The following is a 23303-nucleotide window of genomic DNA, read 5'->3' as shown; positions in this document are numbered from 1 at the left end:
CAATCGCTGATAGTTCATCATATTATCACTATACTTCCCGAGAGATTTTCTCAAATTCTGTATCATACAGTTTTCTCTCCTGAGTATCTTTTTGTCAAGTTGCTGTTTTCTTTCTGCTTCTTATTCTGGATACCGATTCCTACATTGATAGACTATTTAGACTACAGGTTATATAAATTGCACATATACTAATATAATATTTTTACTACCCCCTTTATTCATTTATTTATTTTTGGTATGCTGTTTTGTCGTTTCTTGCTGTGGCTTAAGTTACTACCTCTAATTTCTTTTTTTCCATTGCTAACACTATTGCAAAATTTAGTTTCCATTCTGTTCTCGTTACTGACCATCCTCCTTATCTCTTTATGCATACCTTCAAAAGATAGGACGCCTTCACTGAGCTTGGCTCCCCGTTGCTGCGGTCTTGTAAGTGAAAGAGAAAATATTCCACGGTTTACGGTATGTGCATTGCTTTTAGACTTAGAAGTAATATTACCTTCCCCGAATACATAACATAGCGAGGTGGAATTGGAATTCCGTAGCAACTAGCTCTCAATTAACATTTGCAGCTGCGAAATGATGATACTAACTAATCGCATTCCAGGATTTCTCTCAGACCTTCCTCCGCGGTTGGCAATCCTTTTGTCTAGGAAATGCGTGCTGGGCTCTCCAAACGAAGCCCTTTGTGGCATTAACAGGGCTGAGCTACATAGTGGTGTGAAGTCCCTTTTTCTACCCGTCGGTCAAAAGCTCCGTCAGCTTCCTGTATTCCCGGCATACCTTTCAACCAACCATGATTATTAGCCTGTATCCTTGGTCTAATATCTACCGAAGTGTAGTTAGTAACTTATGTGATGAGTTCATGGGATTACTGGTTACAAGCCCTGGCCATCAGCTAGTTTTTTTTTCCGACCGTGAACCGCGACCATCCCCCTACTTTTATTCGAAGCAACCTTGGTCTGGCAGGCAGCTCAGCCATACTTGAAGGGCAGATAACCATAACCATAGCCGGAGATACTACCTCAATGCAGTGCTGGAATACTGTCCCCGGAGCAATCAATGTAATGTAAATGGATGGAAAGAAGTTGAAGCAAAAATGATGTTGTCGCATGAACTACACGCTGGCTTGAACTCTTGTTGTCACCAAGTTTGCTCCCTTCCCTCGAGATCACATTTGCTACAAAGGCACGAGGATGAACGTCAAGTTCCCCCGCTTTGTGGACTGCGAGAACGCCGGGGGCAACACATATGCAATTTTTCTCCTTATGTTTCCCCTAAATCTAACCATAGCTCTGAGAGAGAGTAGGACTCAGAACGGTCTGCTAACCTAATAAGATACTCTCAATTCTACCGTTAGGTCTAGGGACTCGGCGGTCAACTATAAGCGTTACATCCGGACTATTATTACGGACCGCGGTTGCTCCGGGAGTAAGTGGAAACATTAATAAGGTTGTCGAACAGGACAGGGATTTGCTGATTGGCCTAATCTATCACCCAGAGAGGCTCGGAAAATGCAATTGGTACAATAAACATAAATGCTAATTGGCGATATCTGCAATTGTTTTGAAACATGGGTGGAATGCATGAAGGGGGATGAGATGATGGGCCTTGAATTGAGTTAATATGGTTATGGGAGGGTTGCAATTCGAGTTTTGAGAAACCTACTGGATAATTTCAGTCTTTTTCGAAAGTTTTTTTGTTAATTAATTATTTATTTAACTGATAGAGGGTTGAATAGACTGGATAAGATCTGTGAAAGGGATATATATAACTATATGTTGGCAACCCGTAGAAAAAAATTTGGTAGCAATTTAATCTGACCCAGCGGAAGGAACCATTTGGATTTCTCTGTTTGTGGTTTAACTTACTATCTACGCACGCTGTTAGATAAAACTATGACTATTAATATTATTGAAATGAATAGCTTGGTTGGCTGCAATTCGAAGGGATGACGGAAACAGGGTGTAATTCGGGCAAATAGGAATTCAAGTTGCAGATGGTTCTGTGGTGAATTTCATTCTAGCGGCCCGATTTGCTTGTGAATGATTGGTGGGAATCTCCATAATAAATAAGTTAACTCATCGGCTTTCCCCCCAGTAACTTTAAGTTAGTTAACTACCAGGTATTTTTTACCCTGTAACTAATAGGGTACTAGAAGTGTCGGACCATATGGCCCGTGCTTAGTAATCCTCCTTCCACCTTAACTTCTGTAGGCTACTGGGGCACAAGAGCTCAACCGCGGGACCCCCAACACCCCCCCTCGGACCAGCTACCACAGAGTACAGTACTCCTCTCAGTGGCTCCCTTCAGTGGCTCCCCACAGTGGCTCCTCTTAGTGGACTCACTCAGTCCTAGGGCTCAAGGGACTTCTAGGGCACACTCCTGGGATGTCTCTTGGCACTGTTAAATGTCCAGGGTATTTGTTGAGAATTTTTAAGTCCATTCTGAGATTGAACCCATGCATGTTGACCACAGCGGGGCTCACGCTTAATGGTCTCATAACCTGTAGGCTACTGGGGCAAAAGAGCTCAATCACCACCAGCGCCTGCTGGTAGAAGGGCCGATCAACCGCGGGACCCCCAACAACTTCTCACTTAGCTAGCAATCTTCAATCAAGTAAGCTGAATGGATTGAACTCATCTCAGCTTTAGAATCAATCGTCTTGTTTTGAGAGATGGTAACTAAACGATACATCGAGGTGCTATGGAATATATCCACATATCAAACGATTTGTTTAGGTGAGTTAGGTGTTCTGCTTTCCTTTAATTTTTATTGTCAGGCCCATGGCTATCAAACTAACTGCCCTTGCTGCTCGATTCTTGTTGTGAGCCCGAGTTTCAGCACCCCTTCAACTTTTTAGTGACATTTGGGTCAAATGGGTATTTTATACTAGTGTTACAATGAGCACACATCAATGAGATTGATTGTATTAGCAATCAAGATCTCGTCATTGGAGATCGTATGAAATAGTGATCCACGCCAGGGGACAGCTCTATACCCGGTCTCTATCCGGGGATCTCTATAACTGAGGGGGTTCTATACCCGGGGGACTCTATGCCCGGGAGTACTCTATCCAGGGGAACTCTATACTCAGGGATTCTCTATATACCCGGGGGCTCTATACTCGGGGGATCTCTATACCTGGGGGGCTCTATACCCAGTGGTGCTCTTATACCCGGGAGTACTCTATCCAGAGGAACTCTGTACCCAGGGGGTCTCTATACCTGGGGGGCTTCTATACCCAGTGGTGCTCCTATACCCGGGAGTACTCTATCCAGAGGAACTCTGTACCTAGGGGATCTCCATACCCGGGGGATCTCTATACCCGTCTCTATATCGGGGGGATCTCTATACCCAGTGGTACTCTATACCCGGGAGAACTCTATCCAAACTCTATACTCAGGGGTTCTCTAAACCCGGGGGATCTCTATACTCAGGGATTCTTTATACCCGGGGCTCTATACCTGGGGGAACTCTATACTCAGGGTCTCTATACCTGGAGAGGGCCCCTCTACATACCTGAGAGGATAATATGATGAGAGAGATCAGTGGGGGTGGTTGGAAGCTCATAGTCTGAAAGCCAAGACTGACTAAACCATATATAGTAATATACTAACTATATTAGAATTAGTGTAATTGGGGAGTGTCTATATAATGAGAGTATGTGGAATTAAGCCTTTACACTGAAAAACATCCAAAAGCGAAGAATCCTTCCATCATTTAATCAAGCAAGGTTTTAGCTTTGCTGACACTTTTCTCAGCACATCTTTCCTTCAAACACCCCCCTGCCGGCTTCGTTTCACTGGTGCTGTGAAGCTCTCAGCCGACTGATTAATCGATTTCTTGACATGGATGCTCTGCAACAGAAGCTCATCGACCATGGCTCAAGGTGGAAGAAAAATTTTCAACGTGGGGGGAAGCATCAAACCATGGTTAGTTTTATGAGGCCGGCGGCGGCAAGCGCGAATTTCCATGATTTTATCTGCTGTCATAGGGCTGGGAGAAAGTGGGATATTCTTTATCATCTTCTCTGGTTCATGCTGTTTCATTTTTGTCAGTTTCTTTCATCAGTTTTGTTTCATATTTCTTGTGAGAAGTGCCGGCCACATCCTATAAACCCTGATACCCTTTACTCGCGACCCCCCATTATCTCCTGTAATGGGTGGGGCTGCGAGTACCCATGGGAAGGGCATTCATTCACTGCTTTGTAACTGCTGGTTTGCCATGAGTATGCCGAGATGTGCATGTTACTTAGGACTACATTCCTACGTTCTCTTCTTGCATCCGGCCTGCAAAAAGTTCAGCTCAACTTGCCCATTCATTCCTTTTCCACAGTTGCATTTTGACATTTTGTTATTTTGTTGTCTATTATCCTCTTTCTTCCCTTTGGGTCTTGGTTTCTGAGAGACAGGCCTCTTTTCCTTCTCCTATCTCCTATCTCCCCTTTTTTTTTTTTTTTTTTTTTTTTTTTTTTTTTTTATTAAATATTTTTTTTTTATTTTTTCTCCGAACACCGTCATTGTCTGATTGAGTTGTGTTAACCTGCCTATTTATTTATTTAAATCAACGACTTTCACTTGGCTCTGCTATTGCTCGTGGAAGTGCAAACCAGAGAAACTACACTCATTTAGCTGTTATTTTGTATACTTCTTTTGGAGAAGATATCTCTCCCTCTAGTCGGCGTGGTGTTGTACAGAGCTAGTCAAAGAACTGTACAAAAGTGGTCAAAATGCAACTAAAAAGTATTTTTCTGCTGACAACTGCCGCCGCCTTCGTTGCAGCACAGGAGCCGAAAGAGGTGTTCGCTCATTTCATAGTAAGTTTTACGCTTTTTACCATCTCAGTCCAGCTATAGAAGCCCATCTTACTCATATCAGCTAGGTTGGAAATGCCGCCGGCATGACCCACGACGAATGGGTGTCGGATATCAACTTAGCAAAAGCGGCCCTCATCGACGGATTCGCTCTGAATATCGGAGTTCAGGATCCCTATACGGACGAGGTTCTTAAAAAAGCCTACAGTGCAGCGGCAGCCGTTGGCGATTTCACCTTGTTTTTATCGTTCGACTATCTCTCCGGTGGCCCATGGCCGGTTGATAGAGTCGTACAGACTATCAACAAGTATAAGAAAGAACCTGCACAATTCAAGTACAAAGATATGCCTTTAGTATCAACATTTGAAGGGGTAAACAACGTCCACGACTGGGATTTAATCAAACCGGCTACTGGGTGCTTTTTCATGCCATCGTGGACTAGCCTCGGGCTTCATGGGCACGAAAGTGTGATGGAAGTCATTGACGGCGTCTTCAGCTGGGATGCATGGCCAGTAGGTGCACAATCCAAGTCCACCCACACAGACGAGGAATATATGTCTCTTCTTGGTAATAAGCCGTATATGATGCCTGTTTCACCGTGGTTTTACACAAACCTGCCCCAATGGGGCAAGAACTGGCTGTGGCGTGGGGATGACTTGTGGCACGACCGTTGGCAGCAAGTAATCCAGCTGCAGCCTGCTATGGTTCAGGTACGTTATTTCACCAGAAATTGGCGTTGGCTTTTCGTCCATTTAACTTTTCATATATACAGGTTATCAGCTGGAATGACTACGGCGAATCACATTATATTGGCCCCATCTACAAGGCCGGTATTCCCACGGGTGCGCTGAATACGTTGTCCAGAACCCACATGATGACTGGCGAACCCTCCTGCCTGTATACATCAATTTATATAAATCGAATAGCGCAGGTAACTCTAGAGAAGAGCCTGCTCAAACCCCCAATGACCCTAAACCCACACCAATGGATATCATCACCTATTGGTATAGATTAAACCCCAGCAGTTCCGGAAGCAGCGGTGGCACAACAGGTAATAATCCCAGCTTTGGCCAGAAAGCTCTTGACCCAGGACTAGTGTCTGAGGATAAGGTATTCACGACGGTATTTGCTGCCGAACCTAGCGTGATTACTATAGAAGTTGGGCAATCATCTCCAACAACGTACCAAGCGAAAAGAGCGGGAATCAACCACTTCAACGCCCCATTCAATGGCCACACGGGCGCCGTGTTAATAACCATCTGGAGGAATGAAAACAAGGTGCTCTCTACAACAGGTCCTGAGATAACGGATGCGGGTGCTCATGGGAGAGTGAACTGGAATGCCTATGTTGGGTCGAGCTTGAATGGTTAGTCTGAATGTGGTTGATGTATTGATACTTTCAATTGTACAGTAGTTACATGTACAGGCCAGACCTATTCTCTGGTGCGGATATTTGAAGCGGAAATTTATTTAGATCTCTTACCTGGAATGTCAGGTGTTAGCCCTCCGTCGCAATAGTACAGTACGCCCCCAACCACTAGTGTGGTAATAGTGTGGTAGCTCATTTTTAAGGTTAGCCGCTGGCTAGTGGCTGGGGTCCTTAGCGAAACTGCAAACCCAAACCCTCCCGGGGTTCTCCCAATTAACTTCGTCCTCCCCATTGATTCTTCCTCACTTTCTCTGAACCTAACTAACGCCTTTGCCCCTGTTTTACTTGGACACTTCTTGAATAACCTGGCATAGTCATTCAATCCTTTGCTCAACGCCCAGCATGACCCGCCGTTTCCTGCGTGCGTCTAATTCCAGCGCACTTTCGCAGGCCACCACCACCCAGCTCCCACATCGACCTACCCAACCCCAAGAACCGACAGATAAGCATGCTGGTTCAAAACCTTCACCGGCCTCCCCAGAATCCTATGCCCAACCCTTCTGCGACTTCATGACGGCCAATCCAACCATATACCATGCCGTTGCCAGCTTCTGCTCCCAGCTCGACGACCACGGTTTCACCCGCTTGTCAGAACGCGACGTCTGGTCCTCCATCCTCAAACGCGGCGGGAAATACTACTGCTCTCGTAACGGCAGCTCCTTGATAGCCTTTACCATCGGTTCCGACTATGAGAGCGGCAATGGCTTTGGAATCGTTGCGGGGCACGTTGATGCCTTGTGCGCGAAACTGAAACCTGTTTCCAAACTGGGGAACAAGGCGGGCTTTGTGCAGTTGGGCGTTGCGCCGTATGCAGGCTCGTTGAGCTCGACATGGTGGGATCGTGATTTGGGGATTGGCGGGCGCGTTCTTGTTCGCGATGCACAGAATGGTGTAGTGGAGTCGAGGCTGGTGAAGTTGGACTGGCCCATTGCGAGAATCCCGACGCTTGCCGTGCACTTTGGGACACCATCCCAGGGCCCCTTTAATAAGGAGACGCAGGCGGTGCCAATTATTGGGGTGGATAATTCTGATCTATTTGGGAACCAGCAGGGTGGTGCCCATGTAGATGACGGGATTAAACAAGGCACTTTTGCGGCAACTCAGCCGCCGAAACTGATCAAAGCTATTGCTAAGCAGTTGGGCGTTTCTGATTTAAGCACCATCGTCAACTGGGAGCTTGAGTTATTCGATACCCAAGCCGCCCAGGTTGGCGGGCTAGATAAAGAGTTCATATTCGCTGGCCGCATTGATGACAAACTGTGTTGCTATAGTGCCCAGGAGGCACTTTTAGCTTCCCCAGCCAGTGCATCCTCTGGAATCGTCAAGATGGTGGGCATGTTTGACGCAGAGGAAATAGGTAGTCTGCTGCGCCAGGGTGCTCGGTCAAACTACATGAGTAGCGTCATGGAGCGGATCACAGAAGCGTTCGCACCCTCATACGGCCCCAATGTGCTCTCACAGACAGTTGCAAATAGCTTTCTTCTTTCCTCTGACGTTATCCACGCTGTGAACCCCAACTTCCTAAATGTCTACTTGGAAAACCACGCTCCAAGATTGAACGTCGGTGTCGCCATATCTGCCGATCCCAACGGACACATGGCCACCGATGGCGTCAGCACGGCTATTTTACAACGGGTTGCTGATAAGTGTGGTTCTACTTTGCAAGTGTTTCAGATTCGCAATGACAGCCGCAGCGGAGGAACGATTGGGCCTATGACGAGCGCCCGGATTGGAATAAGAGCGATTGATGCTGGTATTCCTCAGCTGAGTATGCACAGCATCCGTGCAACGACAGGGAACTTGGACCCTGGGCTGGGGGTCAAGCTGTTTAAGGGATTCTTCGATCATTTTGAGGAAGTGGATCGGGAGTTTCAAGACTTTTAAAGCCCAGGATAGACCATTGTGGTTAGATGTTTTTAGATATCTTTTGTTCATTTCGGAGATTTTGCAATTGAGCTTATTGGCTCATAATTAATATTTCCTTTTTTTTTTTTTGCGGAAGAGTTATACTGGTGGAGTAATGCTTTTGGGGATTTTTTGACAGATAACCAAGTGATTTCACTAGAATCAGTCAATTCCGGAATGAACCTTAAAGAGCTGAAATGTTCGAAATTACATATTTTGTGATGTAGTTACATTTAAATTAATAACACATCTCATCTTAATTTAACTCCCGATTTTCTACCGTAAAATCATGCCTTTGCACACTCACACCTGATGTAAGTGCACCATACTATAATAATAAAAACAGTGTAACAATAAAAATGAAAGTAGGTATCTTTTATATAAGAATCACATATAAAAGATACAAATATCATTTTCTGTAATATCTTCATGAACATCTTAGATATGAGCATGAATGAAATATGAAGATTAGAAATACTCAAATAATATAAGAATATAATATTTTTTTCATACATTTTCTCAAATCTGAAAACCATACTAAAATTTTAGTACAAAATTTGAATTTTCATAATGAAATAATGAAAAATTATTTAATTTTAAATGTGCTGATATCATGAGATTTCTTGCTATTGATTTTATCTTCATCTTATTTTTCAAGTTCATATCTAAGATGTTGATGAAGATATTAAAGAAAATGATGTTTGTATCTTTTATATGTGACAAGCATCAAATGCTCGCTTACGCTCGCTTCGCTGCTTGCGCAGCCCCCTCTACCACTTCCACTCTCTACCTCTATCCCTCTCTTACCACCCCTTCCACCCCTTCCACCCCCTACCTCCTCTACCACCACCACCGCCTCTACCGCCCCGCAATCCCCCTCTACCACTTTCACCCTCTATCCTACCCCCTTACCACCTCTTCCACCCCCTACCTCCTCTACCACCACCACCGCCTCTATCACTCCTTCCACCCCTACCACCCCTTCCACCCCCTAACCCCTCTGCCACCACCACCGGCTCTACCGCCCCGCAACCCCCCTCTACCACTTCTATCCCCTATCATCTCTTTCACTTCCTACCTCCTCTGCCATCATCACCGCCTCTACTGCTCTGCAATCCCCCTCTATCACTTTCATCCTCTATCTCTACCCCCTTATCACCTCTTTCATCCCTACCCTCTCTATCATCATCACTGTCTCTACCACCTGGCAATCCTCTCTATCACTTTCACTCTCTATCTCTACTCACTCTTATCACCTCTTCCACCTCTTTCACTCTCTATCCTCTCTACCACCACCATCATCTCTACTCCTTCTACTACTCTCTTTCACTCTGTATCATCTCTATCATCATTATCAGATTAATCAGAGCTGTACAGACTGCAGTCAGCTATTCAATCTCATTCATGAATTCAAAGAGATGCACATGACATCAACATGAGACTTTATTACAGAGTACTTAGCAGTAACTATATACTATAAACACAGAGATCAAAATGTGGTAGAGATAGTAAGAGAGAAGTAGAGATAGTGGTGGTGATAGAGAGGCTAGAGGATGGAAAAGGTGATAGAGAAAGGTGATAGAGGCAGTGGTGGTGATAGAGGTGGTAGGAGTGGGAGAGATGATAGAGATGGTAAGAGAGGGGTAGAATGGTAAGATGAGGGTAGAGATAGAGAGTGGAAGTGATAGAGGGTGCTGTGGGGCGGTAGAGGCAGTGATGGTGATAGAGAGGTTAGAGGTGGAAGAGGTGGTAGGAGTGGTAAAGGGGGGGTCGGAGTTGAAAGGGTGGTAGGGGTGGTAGAGGTGGTAAGAGAGTGAGTGGTAAGATGGGGGTAGAGGTATGAAGTGGAAGTGATAGGGGGGGCTGCGGGGCGGTAGAGGCAGTAGTGGTGGTAGAGGGTAGAGGTGGTAGGGGTGGTAAAGGGGGTAGGAGTGGAAGGGGTGGTACGGGTGGTACGGGTGGGTGGTAAGTGATAGGGGGGTAGATAGGGTGGTAGGAGCAATTGGCAGGCGCCACTACATATCCATGGATTTTTTGTAGACTACTGGGGCAAAAGAGCTCAGTCATCACCAGCGCTGCTGGTAGAAGGGCCTATCAATCCCTGGGACCCTCAACATTTTTGATGGGGTGCACGTGAGGTCACGTTACAGTGTTTTTTGCACGGAAAAGTCAGTTTTTCTTTAATATATAGAGAGATTCTCATATAAAAGATACTATTTTCATTTTTATTGTTACACTGATCATTATTATTATAGTGTGGCGCACCCACATTAGGTGTGGATGCACAAAGGCACAATTAGTTCTACTGGCATCGGAGTGTCGACCTCGGGAGCTTGGCCCAGATGGCGCTAAGATAAGATAACCTTAAAAGCACACAGACCAACGAGCCACAGCCACTAACAGTAGAAAAATTATCATCAACCACGGGGACCGAGACGAACTGCACAATAGCGTCCCCGCTCAATATACCCGCCGCGCATGCCATATTTACCCTACAGAAGAACCCTATGGAACTAGAAAGTGTGTGAAAAAGTTCAAATACCTACAATCATGGCGGACACTACCTCCGCCACCAAGCCGATCCACACCATTGTCCTCGACGCAGCACCCCTCATCCGCAATGTACCCCCGATCTCGACGCTGCTTGCACAGTCCCACGCCCTCATCACCACCCCCGCTGTCATTTCCGAAATCAGAGACCCCGCTGCGCGCTCTAGAATTGAGACCTTATATCTACCTTTCCTCACACAGCGCACTCCCAAACCGGAGTCTATAAAGTTCGTTGCAGAGTTTTCACGGAAGACTGGCGATAGGGCAGTGCTGAGTAGGCAAGATTTGGAGGTTTTGGCGTTGGCATATGAGGTTGAGTGTGAGAGGAATGGAGGCGACTGGCGGTTGAGAAGGGAGCCCGGACAGAAGGGGATTAATGGGATGCCCCCTGCGAAGGTTGAGGAGGGGGAGAAGAAGAAGGAAGGGGAAGCAGACGATGACGCCGGTGGTGATGAGCCCGCTGTCGAACAACAGCCTAAAGTGGAAGATTCCATCGAGAATGTTACGAACGACTTGGCTGAGTCGATCCTAGCTGAGAAACAAGACCCCCAGGAAAACTGTGCAAGTGCCACGGACGGTCTTGCAGAAACACAACCAGAAGAAGATTCTGCCCAATACCCAACACCAACTCAAATAGACGAATCCGATGACGACGACGACGACGATGAAGAAGGCTGGATCACCCCCTCCAACATCAAAAAACGCCAGGTAAAAGACGCGGCAGCGGCAGCGGCAGCCTCCGTCGAAACAAAAACAATGCAAGTCGCAACCATAACCGGCGACTTCGCCATGCAAAACGTCCTGTTGCGTATGAATCTCAACCTCCTCTCGCCCAACAACATGCAGCGCATCCGCCGGCTAAATTCCTATATCCTCCGCTGCCACGGTTGCTTCGCCACAACCAAGGAAATGGACAAGCAGTTCTGCCCCCGCTGCGGAAAACCGACGCTAACCCGCGTTTCCTGCTCCACAACCTCCGGGGGCGCGTTCAAGCTCCACCTTAAGAAGAATATGCAATGGAATACGCGGGGAGATAGGTATAGTATTCCGAAACCGATAGCGGGGACGTCAAGTGGGAAGTGGAAGGGAGGTGGAGGGCTGGGAGGCTGGGGGACTAACTTGATCTTGACGGAGGATCAGAAGGAGTATGTGAGGGCGGTAGCAGAGGAGGGACGAAGGACGAAAAAGGAGAGGGATCTTATGGATGATGATTTTCTACCTGGGATTGTGACTGGGGAGAGGTTGAAGGGTGGTGGAAGGGTTATGGTGGGGGCGGGTAGGGCGGTTAATTCAAGGAAGAGGAGGTGAAGACATTTTGGGGTTATTTGTTTGATTGCATTTACGGTTTTGAAAAAATGGTGGGATAGAGTGCAGTGTTGTATGGTTTTATCCTTAATGATTTCATCATTTAACGATTTCATCATTTAACGATTTCATCATTTAACGATTTCATCATTTAACGATTTCATCATTTAACGATTTCATCATTTAACGATTTCATTTTTGTTACTAATGCTGGGAAGGAAGCAAAGATAGAGCGATCGCAAAATATTTCAATCTCATATTGACATTTCAGGCACGGGAAACAGCTTATATATGGAACGTACAGTACAATATGGAGTATGCCAGTGCTAGCTGAAGTCGAATAATAGTCCAATCTCAAATCGACTTCCTCGAGTACATCGGAAGTGTGGACTTGTACGGAGCCCACCAAAAGAAGAACCCGTAGATAAGCAACAGCAGATCAGACCAATTACAATATATGTCTCTTTTTTAACCAACCCCTTCCGTCGCCACAAAAGGATAACGCCATTCGCCCTGATTGATATAAATTATCGCTAAAGAACGCTCACATCTTGGATTCTAGGGCGCGAAAGTAGAAGAGATTAGCTTTCATTCCAGCAATCAAATAGAAAACAGATGAGTAGCTGGTGTCTTTTCATCCACGTACCAGGTTGTTGCGTCAAGAGTAGTCCATATCGTTTCTTCAATGTAACTCGGTGTCTGAAAGATGTCAGTTTCGGTTCCTCACAAGCATATTTTTCTCATCTCAAAACTAACCTGGAGTACTTGTCATCTGGTGAGAATCTAGCGGGATGTGCGGATTTTGTGACCTGGCCATCCAACACTTTTTTCAGTGTGTAGACACGATTGCCTTCGTTGTCGAGGGTGTACATGAGATGCATTCTGTGGAGACTGGTTAATCGCCTGTCCAAGTACTGGGGGTTGCAGTGACGGTATCTCTTACTTGGCTGGCGTGTCTACGTCGACTCCTAAGAATAGTAAATGGAGTTCCAAGCGATCTTATATGTGCCGAGCTGGCCAGGAATGAAGATGAATAGCAGGCAGGCTGTTTGGTGGAGTGGTTTTGCCAGAGCGTAAAAATGAATTTTGGTGCTGCAGTTGCGCGGACTGAAATGGGAAGGTTTTGCCGACCAGCGCTAAACAATCGAGCTTCGGCAATAATTCTGCCGCCCACTCAGGAAAATTTCAACCTCACCTCACCTCCATCATTCAGGAAATATTCTGCTCAACACAACTTGTTCTTCCGTCTCTATACCTATGCTCGGGAATTGGCATATTAAAGGTTTTCACCAAAGCTACTAACACCAAGAAGATTATTAAGCAATAGAATACTATTTGTTTAAGAGAAAGGCTGCGGCTCTTTTGTCAGATACTGACTGAGCTCTCATTTCTGGCGGTGATCCATTGACAGGAGACCTGGTAAGTAATACATTCTCCTTACTGATGTAATTGAACTTGGACGTGACTTGTTGTCTGGATTATCCTGTAATTCCCCTTCTGTTTCCTGTGATGACACTCATAGTAGCCTAGTCAGTGGCACTGATTTCTAGCTGCTGTCAATGCTGGCTCTTTTATGACTACAACGGTATCTGAGGAACCCTACCTATTCTCTTTAATTTTCATTATTCAATTGTTTCTATTCAACGTATGCTGGAGACTTTGGTTTAATTCTAACTTGTTATTTCTAGTTACCCCATTCGCGAGTGGTCACTTTCTGAGCTATGCTCTGTTGATAATGGCTTCGTCTACCACTTCGGCCGTTTCGACTGTTTCAAATGGCCGTCTAAACTCTAGTAATAATAGCAACTTGGATCCCCAAAAAGATGCAGCTAAATACCCCCCTGCTCGGCCACGGCGGCCCAATTATAAACATATCCATCGTTTCCCTCTTCCTCTCCATGTCTACCCGTTACCACCTTTAATCCCCCACAATCCCCTCTCTCTAATTAGCATAGCTCTATCGTATCTCACATACTTGATCTCTCCTCCTCACCAGCACATCTACACCGCGTACTTTGATCCATCAACGTCTTCAATCCATGTCACTGACGCGAGAGCGATACGTACGCTGTGGGAGATGGGATTCTTCGGGAAAGGTAGCCTGAGTAGGAGTGAGCCAAGTTGGTTAGACCGAGAGAAAAATAGAAGAGGATTGACCGGCGATGCTACAAGTGAGGAGGTTACAGGGAAGAGAAGATTAGAACGCCGGGAACGCAAACTTGAGCGAGCCAGGAAGGAAAAAGAGGCTATTGCGGAACAGCTGAAAGCGGAAGCACAATTGCGGGATGCTCGTGGTGACTTTCAATCTAGTGAACTTGATAAAACGTTTACTGCCCTAGAAAGCCCCGTTCATGACGCAGCTGTTGCTCAACTGGACGACAAGCCCCGAGACACTCACGGCCAAGAGTCCACAGTTACAGCAAATAATTCCTCCATCTCCAAGCAAGATATGACCAATGGGCATGTTGGAAGTGTACGTTCGAATGGCGGTAAGACTGTACGCTTCTCACCGGTGGTCGAACAAAAGTGCTATGATGCTCAAGCTACTATACCATGGTTACCTGAACCTTCAATCCCGTCTACAGACAAAAATGAGCACACAGTAGTACTCAAAAATGAAGAACATCTGCAATTATCGAACGAAGAAGCTCTCTTTCTCGTCTATGGTCTAGGTGTTCTACAAGTGTATAACAGTGACCGCACATCGATCCTCTCTGCATCTTCCCTTCTAACTGTCTTCCGCCAACATTCCTACTTCCCGCCACGAGAGTCATCTGCTCCTGCCCAACCAGATGATCCATTTATGTTATCTTATGTCGTATACCATCATTTCCGCTCCCTTGGCTGGGTTATCCGCTCCGGTGTAAAATTCGGTGTCGATTACCTCCTCTACAACCGCGGGCCGGTATTCTCCCATGCCGAGTTCGCAGTTTGTTTGCTCCCCGCCTACTCCGATCCTTACTGGACAGCGACTGAAGAAAGACGACAAAAGACTGCGAAGAAAGAGGGCCGAACTTGGTGGTGGCTGCACTGTGTGAACAGAGTCCAAGCCCAGGTCAAGAAGAGTTTGGTCCTATGTTATGTAGAAGTGCCACCTCCTCACACCCAGCCTCCACCTACCGATGCCACTGGGGAGGGTGGTGAATTGGATATTGGTACGCTGCTGAGAACGTACAAGGTCCGTGAAATGACCATTAAACGATGGGTGCCAAATCGAAGTCGCGATTGAAGACGACTTTATGGTTTCTCATTTCTCATTGATATGCATGTGAAGGATATGGGTTAATTTTGACCTAGGCGTTTTGAAACTTTGCTGCAATGTTAGCATGCTAATTTGAAAGCTTTGCATGATGTCGGTCCAAGCTAACGCGTATGGATATATACCTGTATAAAACAACTAAAATATAACGAGTGAATGAACCTGACATGTTAGCAATCTTTGCAATATGGAGAAGGTCGGGCTATTTTTTAAAAGTATCCTTCCACGGCCGTTGTAGCTCAACTATATCGTCGACCGGAGGCGAGATATACGCGTTGAAGTCTATTTTGGCAAAGTAGATGCCATTGAGACAAGACGCGCAATCCAACTTGAAGAATTTGTGGGTGTCGCTGATAGCCACAATTAGGCATCATTGAAATACACGCACGTGACCGCGTGCATCCACAGTCGCGTTCGATGTCGCGAACTAGTTACCATTTTGGGTATCCAGGATCAGTAATAAGTTACAATTTAATTACGACCACGCGGGTTGTTGAGCCGCCTTGACCCGGGTGGCAGCGCTGGTCTGCGGACTCTTCTCTGCCCCCTTTTGAGTGCCTTAACTATGGGGAGTCAAGATGATAGCCTCGATTTGGGCTATCTGAAGCAGGCAGCCCTTGGCTTAACTGATGTTCGTGGCTGTATTTTATATATACCCTCTTTTTCCTTTTTGTGGCCCGACGAATATCCTGCCTGGTCTAGGTGTTACAATCGCGCTAATTGATGCTGATCGTTTGACAGGAACAGTCCACGCTGGACGTGTCTAGAACTTTACAATTACGAGGTGAGAATAACATTGGAACGATTGCGGAGAGGTGGCAGTGCGAGCCCCAGGACCACGAGATTCGGATCTCTCTGGAGACTGTGGTGGACGTTCAAAACATCCATTCTAATTGATCGTACCATACAACAGGCTTCCACCGTGTTCTTCCTACGCAGGGTCATGCCTTTTCATCCTTGAATATCGCTACAAGGCAGCCATCGCAGCCCGATGTTGAGCAGAGTTCTGTTCCGGAGTCACCAACCAAGATGGCGACGGTAAGCGGCAGTCTACCCGGCGATACGCAGCCAATTTCTCAATCGGTCTTCGAGAGTTTTATGAGCAAGGCAAGATCAAACAGGGGACATTCAAAACACCAGGAGGGAGAAGAAGAAGATGATAATTCGACGGCAAGGGACGCGACTCTACATGAGGGTGATACAGGCCATCTAGATTTACTAGCTGCGTTTGGGGAAACTCCTGGTGCAGATCGTGAGTTCGTCGACGAGGATGGAGGGCCGGAGCACCTTGATATAGTGGGTGGGGTCTCATCCCCAACCCAATACCAGCATTTCCCCGAATCTCAACGCTTCATCAGTAGAACTCCGGCGACACAGAATCGTCGAAGCTCGTATCCTGAGATCTCAACTACGCCAATACTCTCACGGTACCCCTTCAGCAGCGAACACAACGGTAGCACCGTAATGGCTTTGTCACAGGTGTTCAATGCGACCCAGAATCCCTCCTCGCCTTTTACTAATGGACCTCCACTTTCGTCGGATATGCCATCGCCAAATCTCCCTATTGAGCCCCGGTTGACCGGCACGACCACAGTGTTCTCGCCTCTACTTCCTTCCTCAGTTCCTCCTTCCAAGTGTCTAGAACCTCAGGCAAATTATGTTTCGATGAAGGAGTCGCAGGCTGTACGGGAGATGCTGGCGCGGTTACGTTCGACGGGGGAAAACGGTTCCAGTGATGACGATTTTGAGAAGGATGACAGCTACGTTCGGAGACATGTACGAGAAAAATATACGGAGGAGGAGGTGAGAAGGCAATTTGCCACTGTAACCGCACCCACTAGATCTAGCTCGAAAGGTCATGGAAAGACGGTTACAGCAGATCAATCCTCACCAGCTCCAGCAGACTCTCGGAGCAGTCATCCCCACCGCGCCGCTCTTTCGACGGTTGAAAAAAATAATGCTGGAAATAGTGAAGAGGAAACCGAGCAGGAGGATGAACTTGAAGTCTCACATAGCCGACGGCTTCTACATTCCCAGCTTCCAGGAGAAGATGATAAAGAGAATATCGACAGCGGGCCAGTTCATGTTGCTGACACTACCGCCTCTGCTCACGACGCCCTCTCTCAGGCCCTTGAATCAGACTCTCCAGCAGGCCATCGAAACTTAACCAGGAAAGTTTCAGGGCCATCTTACGGCAGCCAGGAAGTTGCGAGTCATCCCCAAGGCAGCCTAGATGAAAGCGAGAACACCACACCTACTGGCTCTCAAATCGTAAATATCGCTAATTCCCAGCCGTTCAGCGACCACGGTCCAAAAAGGCGCAGAGGCAGACCGAGGAGGGGAGTTACACATTTAACACAATCTCCTAGTGAGGAATATATACCTTCGTCACCTATTTCCGGTTCACGTAGCCAGCGAGGCTTTCCGCCAAATTCACATGTTTTAAATCATGGTTCAAAGAGGCCTAGAGGCAGACCTCGATCTCGAAAACCAGATATCCACTTGGCTCAATCACCCGGAGAAGAATGTGTCCCGTCCTCGCCTACATTTGACCCGCATGGACAGAGTAGATTTCCTGAACAAACCTCTCAAACCTCTCGGATGGGCCACCCTACATGGAACACTGCTTCTCGAACCCAACATAACCCTGAAAATGCAAGTCCCCTGGAAACGCCTCACAAAACTACACATCAACGCGGTCAGCCTGCAGATCAGGGTGCTCCAGATATGGCGTCATCGAATGATCAGAATGAATATCCTGAAGCTGAATCTAAAATTACATATCCTAATCCTTCAGCCGAGGAGATTGCGGGTCCGACGAAAGCCTCCTCCATGCCTTCTCGCGTTCTAGAGACACCAACGCAGAATGAGAAGCAGTCAAAACCATATCATCAGACTATACCAGAATCTTCTTCATTGGGTCATTTCTCTAAATCTATTACACGATTTAACAACAAGTCTCCTACATCTCCTACTCACGATGACGACGAGCTTCCTGTTGTCCCCCAGTTTTCACGCTCTCAAGTTGGACGTCTTGGAGTTCCCAGGTTGCTCCCCAGGGGTGGCGCACACCACACCGTCTCGGCTGTACTTTCTAGCCCTAGTGGCCGTCAGCGTCGGAGCATGACTGAAATTGCAGCGGAACAGTCGCCCTGCCACTCGCTGCCTGATTTTTTATCAGACTTTGGACTTATCACTGCAGAAGACAAAGAATTTGCGTTCATAACCCGAGAAGTAGCACCTTCTGCTAACAAAAGGAGACGAGGAAATGATAGAAGAGTCATCGCCTCATCGAATCCATTTGATCGGGACCAAACGCCTACCCCTAAAGAGACTCCCAGAGTGCTTCAGTCGGCAGCAAACGTGAGCGAGTCCATGAATAATGTTTCGGAGTCAGCCACCCCAATTCCAGTACCACATGCTCAAACGAATGTTATTCTTATTCAACAAAATCCGAAAACGAATGGCAAAAGGACTGGAAGTGTCTGGGAGGTGGAATGTTCACCGGTTCAGCCAAAGACTAGAAGAGGGCGCAAACGTCGCCTCAGTCAACCGTTAGAACGGGCTATTTCTAAAGCACGAACTTCTCAGCAGCTTATAAATAGTATTGCTTGGCCAATTGAAGAGCGCAAGTCAAAGATCCCGTCACCAAGTCCAACACAATTGATTGAGCGGGCCGATAGCCCAGACCCAATTCAAGGCGAGGAGACTCATACGTACTCAACATTAGGAAGTGTTTCACCATCATTGAATAGCCCTGCATTTGCAAATAAAGTATTTGCCTTTTTCAACGGCCGACCGCAGGGATATTTCCCAGCAACCTGCGTTGGGATTTCACAAACTGCGGGCCAAATTAGATACCTCGTAAGATTCGAGGACTCAATCGAACCTGATGAGGTAAATGCGGATGCAGTCAAGAGGTTGGAATTGAGAAAAAACGACGTTGTCAAGGTGGACTTGCTTCAAGTTCCTAAGATTCCGCACACGGTTGTGGGGTTTCGAAAGTCATTTGAGACCACTGCCTTCCGTGGTGGCGAGCGGACACTCTCTTCGACGATAACTGATGTCCATGGGCACCACTCCGTCATCCTTAGGCCCAGGGGCCCAAATGGGACCTTCCGCAATGGATCTGATATCACTGTTCCAATCTCTAATGTTTACCTTGATAGGATTCTGTGGACTCGATTGGGAAATAGGCAGTATTCGTACTTGCCCCAGCCTCTCCACGCCCCTAGGTCTGGGCTACAAACGCCCTTGGACCACCGTCACAGTTCTGTATATTCCGTTTCGCGAACCGCACATCGCTTCCCATCAGTCTCTGGCTTATTTTTCGGAATGGCTTTCGCTGTTTCATACAAAGATAACGAGGAGAAACGGCTGTGGATTGAAGAGCTCATTACTCAGAACGGTGGGCGGATCCTGAAGGATGGATTCACTGAGCTCTTTAACCAACCATTGTCCAACCTTCCTTCTGCATCTTTCGAAAACAATTCCGCTGTGACAACTTCAGCAGACGACAACGACAAATTGTTATCTTTGCACCCTACAGCTGAAACTACCGGTTTCGTTTGCCTCCTAACAGACGAACATACCCGCCGCGTGAAATACATGCAAGCCCTCGCCCTCAACATTCCTTGTTTGGCCGGTCGCTGGATCCATGATTGCGTCTCCAAAGATCAAATCGTGGACTGGGAACCCTACCTCCTCCCAGCGGGCGAATCTACTTTCCTCAACGGTGCAATCCGATCCCGGGCGATCGCCCCAAACCCAGCTCTAACAGCACGCCTGCCGGACACTATAGCAGCCCGCCCCAAGCTCCTGGCTGGCCAATCCGTGCTCCTCGTCATGGATCGCGGCAAAATCGCAGAACAGCGCAAGCCTTACAGCTTCCTCACTTGTGCCCTTGGTCCCAGCAGAATCGCTCGTGTACCGGACATGGATGCCGCAATTAAGATACTGGCACCACCTGAGCGGGAATCACCAGGGTCAAGCGCCTATTCGGATGTCGGCTGGGATTGGATTTATGTTGGTGATGAGAAAGCGGCTGTGGCTGCTCGTGCACAACTTATCCAGGCGTCGCAAGCTGGCCTCACCAAGGGGACTTCTAGGGCCCGCTCACGGGGCCGGCCACCCAAGAAGCGACAAGGTCGTGGTCGACCTGCGAAGGGGGCGCCGCGGATTGCCGCTGCTTCCGCAGATCTGGCCTCCGGCATAATCGGCGGTAGTGATGTGACTGTTAATGGAAGAACTGTGAGGATTTTAGATAATGAATTTATTTGCCAGAGTCTAATTTTAGGGAAGTTGTTTGAACCATGATCAGGTCATGAAGATGACGAATATGATGACCAAAAAGGAATTACGCAACCAATCATAGCTCATTCGCAAAGGTATAGCTGCTAGTTAATTCTCGTTTTATTATCCCTTGATTTTCTGTTACGAAATGTTTCTCACTGGATTTGTTGCGTATATTCGGATCTTTCTATTTATTCTCTGTTACCACCCGCGAAGGAAGGACGCTGCGTAAAGTACGGATACATTGTAACGCCCCATTGGCCCCGTTCAGCCAGTTGGTTTGATGTCCAGTTCTTATGTTAACAATCTACCATTTTTGTCTCCCCATCCTTTATTAGCTCAGTTTTATATGGGTTCGCCCACTACCCTTTGACGTGGTCTTATTTACCATTTTCAGCATTTCTCCCACCCCCGCATCACCACTTCAGCGTGTCACAATACCTTATAGCACAATACCCCAGTTCAGCTTCTTTTCACCTAGAGAGGTTTCCGGGTTGGCTTGGGCAGATTACTTTTTACTTTTTCTTCTTTCTCTTCTTCCCTTAATGACCGGTGCCGCTGTATGCATGTGTGCTCTATTTCTATTTCCGCAGCTGCAAAATCGGAAAGAATAGCCATTTCGCATTTTCATTGAGTCGACATGTGCTCAGGCATTCGGAAGCTACGAAGGTTAATGTTCGGAGTACATGTTCATGAATAAGATTAAAAAGTATAACGAAAGAAAATATATTCAAGAAAGAAAATATATTCCAGCCAAAGTCCTCTCGTTCTAATATACAATAAAAAATAAAAATAAAATGCAACTCCGTCTACCAACAGAAGAATAAAGCTGTCACGAATCCGTTTTTCTTATTCAAACATGACCCCTCTACAGCTATGCTTTATTCTTCTTCCCCTTCCTCTTCGACTTAGCATCCTTCAACTGCGCCGCAATCTTCCTCCTTTCCATCCTCCTCCTCCACGCGGCAAAACGATCCTTCTTATTCCACTCAGGCACCTTAACCCCCGCACGCTCCGCCACACGACCAATCTGCCAGTTGGCAACACGGTACATATAGCCCGGTCTAAGCGTAGGCACAATTTCCGCCTCCTTGGCCGCCTTATTAGCCTTCTCCTGCTCAATATCCCTGGGGACGGCCACCATCCCAAGCCGTCTCTTGGTAATGGCGTTCCGGGGTAAGGGGAACTTGTCGGATTTATCAAAGGCGACGCCGATGTATTTGCGGTCTGGGTGGCGCGCTGGATCAGTGTAGTATTTGACATAGCCCGTGGCGAGCGAGTAGATGGTGTGGTCGCGGCCCATGCCACAGTTTTCGCCAGGAAACCATTTGGAGCCGCGTTGGCGGAAGATGATGTTTCCAGGAATCACATATTGGTCCCCGGACTTTTTTGCGCCGAGACGCCTGCCTGCGCCATTTTTCGTGCCGTTGTTGGCACGGCCTTGGGTGGCGTGGGAGGCATAGCGGACCTGAAGCTGGGTTTGGTGGATGGTGGTGCGGGATGGAAATTGGGGTGGTCGCTGTTGTTGAAGGAGGAGAATAGAGGAGCGAGAGGTGGAGGGAGGAGAGAGCGCCGTACCACTGAGACTGCGGGCCGTTCTCCGTGAGAGATGTGATAGAGATCGTGTGGATTGTTGGTTGCAGAGGAGAGATGTGGATGGGAGGAAGAGGGAGTCGAGAACCCGCAATTGGGTGCGGAACTGAGGTTGGATCATGGCAGCATAAAGGGGATCGAGACTAGGTAGATATATACTCCTCAGTCTCGATCTTGGGGCGATGTGGGCTGTTGCAATTGGTGCTGGTAATGATATTCTCAAGGCGTCTTCACTTTTTCTTTGACGCCGAATTTGGTCCGAGTCATGTGACGAATATCACGTGATTATATGAGGACGAACAGGAGCAATTTGAAGACAGCTGTCAGTCTATACAAACTACGGAGGAAAAAGCGCCAAAATGATCCACATAATCACCGGCACCCTCTTGGGTTTGCTATTTCTTGCGACGGGCGCCCGAGCTCAATTCCAATTCTTCGAGCAAATGTTTGGTGGCGGACAACAGCAACAGGAGTCCCAAGAGCACAATGTCCCCAGTGACAGTTCCTGGTACCAACGAACCTATGACAACGGTATGTCGCATTTGATATTGTATATATTCATTATTTTTCATTATATTTTTTTCATGCTGAATGCTAACGGCGGACTCCCCCCAGCACGATGTTCGGACTATCTCTGCCCCGGAACTCTAGCCTGCGTCTCTGTTCCACACCATTGTCCTTGTCAACACCCAGGTGTTGAAGATAAATTCGAACTAGGTGACGGAAGCGCAATTTGTGTGTCGAAGGGTGGGTTCAAGCCTGGTGAAGCTGCAAGAAAGGTCGAATTGGCCAGGAAAGGATTGCTGTGAATTCAATCGTCGGTTAGCTCGAACACGATTTGATATATACCCCCGTTATGAGACATGCTACACATTTAGCTCCCTGTCTTCGGCGCTATATATATCTATCCACGGTTGCATAGGACGTAGCGAGAATTTTTTATTCCGATCAGAGATTTTGTGGTCATTATTGTATTTGCATATCTTCCCCTCGCGGAGCCAGCAAGTTGGGCGCATTACTGAAATCTGGCGGAATAATAGCTGACAGGGCTACATAGGCAATGACAACTTATGAGTTATTTTTACATGGATTACGAATATATCTAGAGCTGTTATTTGCTTTTCACTAGAGTGCTGCACTTGAGATGTATTTAATGT

The 23303-nt window shown here is 47.1% G+C and overlaps 8 protein-coding genes across 8 annotated transcripts; 6 read left to right on the top strand and 2 right to left on the bottom strand.

Moving 5' to 3' along the window:
- Positions 1–4729: 4729 nt before the first annotated feature.
- On the top strand, positions 4730–6184 carry BDBG_01283 (murein transglycosylase; the record flags this gene model as incomplete). Its single annotated transcript, XM_002628329.2, has 4 exons — positions 4730–4816; positions 4882–5523; positions 5586–5710; positions 5740–6184. The coding sequence occupies 4 exons, from the start codon at positions 4730–4732 to the stop codon at positions 6182–6184; spliced, it is 1299 nt and encodes a 432-aa protein (XP_002628375.1).
- Positions 6185–6584: 400 nt separating this feature from the next.
- On the top strand, positions 6585–8126 carry BDBG_01282 (aspartyl aminopeptidase; the record flags this gene model as incomplete). Its single annotated transcript, XM_002628328.2, has 1 exon — positions 6585–8126. One exon carries the CDS (start codon positions 6585–6587, stop codon positions 8124–8126), a length of 1542 nt encoding a protein of 513 aa, XP_002628374.1.
- A 2571-nt stretch (positions 8127–10697) lies between these two features.
- Positions 10698–12005, top strand: BDBG_01281 (UPF0271 protein; the record flags this gene model as incomplete). The annotated part of the gene is made up of 1 exon (XM_002628327.1): positions 10698–12005. The coding sequence occupies one exon, from the start codon at positions 10698–10700 to the stop codon at positions 12003–12005; it is 1308 nt and encodes a 435-aa protein (XP_002628373.1).
- Positions 12006–12177: 172 nt separating this feature from the next.
- BDBG_01280 (H/ACA ribonucleoprotein complex subunit 3) lies at positions 12178–13091 on the bottom strand. Its single transcript, XM_002628326.2, has 4 exons — positions 12946–13091; positions 12759–12884; positions 12649–12701; positions 12178–12560 (listed from the first exon to the last, which is right to left on the bottom strand). The coding sequence occupies exons 2-4, from the start codon at positions 12881–12883 to the stop codon at positions 12547–12549; spliced, it is 192 nt and encodes a 63-aa protein (XP_002628372.1). The 5' UTR covers position 12884; positions 12946–13091; the 3' UTR covers positions 12178–12546.
- Positions 13092–13185: 94 nt separating this feature from the next.
- Positions 13186–15654, top strand: BDBG_01279 (tRNA-intron endonuclease, archaea type). Its single transcript, XM_002628325.2, has 2 exons — positions 13186–13421; positions 13691–15654. The coding sequence occupies exon 2, from the start codon at positions 13738–13740 to the stop codon at positions 15229–15231; it is 1494 nt and encodes a 497-aa protein (XP_002628371.1). The 5' UTR covers positions 13186–13421; positions 13691–13737; the 3' UTR covers positions 15232–15654.
- Positions 15655–15826: 172 nt separating this feature from the next.
- On the top strand, positions 15827–20577 carry BDBG_01278 (DNA damage repair protein Rad9; the record flags this gene model as incomplete). The annotated part of the gene is made up of 3 exons (XM_002628324.1): positions 15827–15892; positions 16003–16045; positions 16175–20577. 3 exons carry the CDS (start codon positions 15827–15829, stop codon positions 20575–20577), a joined length of 4512 nt encoding a protein of 1503 aa, XP_002628370.1.
- Positions 20578–21009: 432 nt separating this feature from the next.
- On the bottom strand, positions 21010–22361 carry BDBG_01277 (50S ribosomal protein L27). The gene has a single exon (XM_002628323.2). The coding sequence runs from the start codon at positions 22265–22267 to the stop codon at positions 21428–21430; it is 840 nt and encodes a 279-aa protein (XP_002628369.1). The 5' UTR covers positions 22268–22361; the 3' UTR covers positions 21010–21427.
- Positions 22362–22505: 144 nt separating this feature from the next.
- On the top strand, positions 22506–22955 carry BDBG_01276 (uncharacterized protein; the record flags this gene model as incomplete). Its single annotated transcript, XM_031720268.1, has 2 exons — positions 22506–22677; positions 22840–22955. The coding sequence occupies 2 exons, from the start codon at positions 22506–22508 to the stop codon at positions 22953–22955; spliced, it is 288 nt and encodes a 95-aa protein (XP_031576374.1).
- Between the last annotated feature and the right edge of the window lie 348 nt (positions 22956–23303).

The sequence above is a fragment of the Blastomyces gilchristii genome (genome assembly GCF_000003855.2).
Source record: "Blastomyces gilchristii SLH14081 genomic scaffold supercont1.2, whole genome shotgun sequence".
Lineage (NCBI taxonomy): Eukaryota > Fungi > Ascomycota > Eurotiomycetes > Onygenales > Ajellomycetaceae > Blastomyces > Blastomyces gilchristii.
This window is presented reverse-complemented; position numbering and strand designations above follow the sequence as displayed.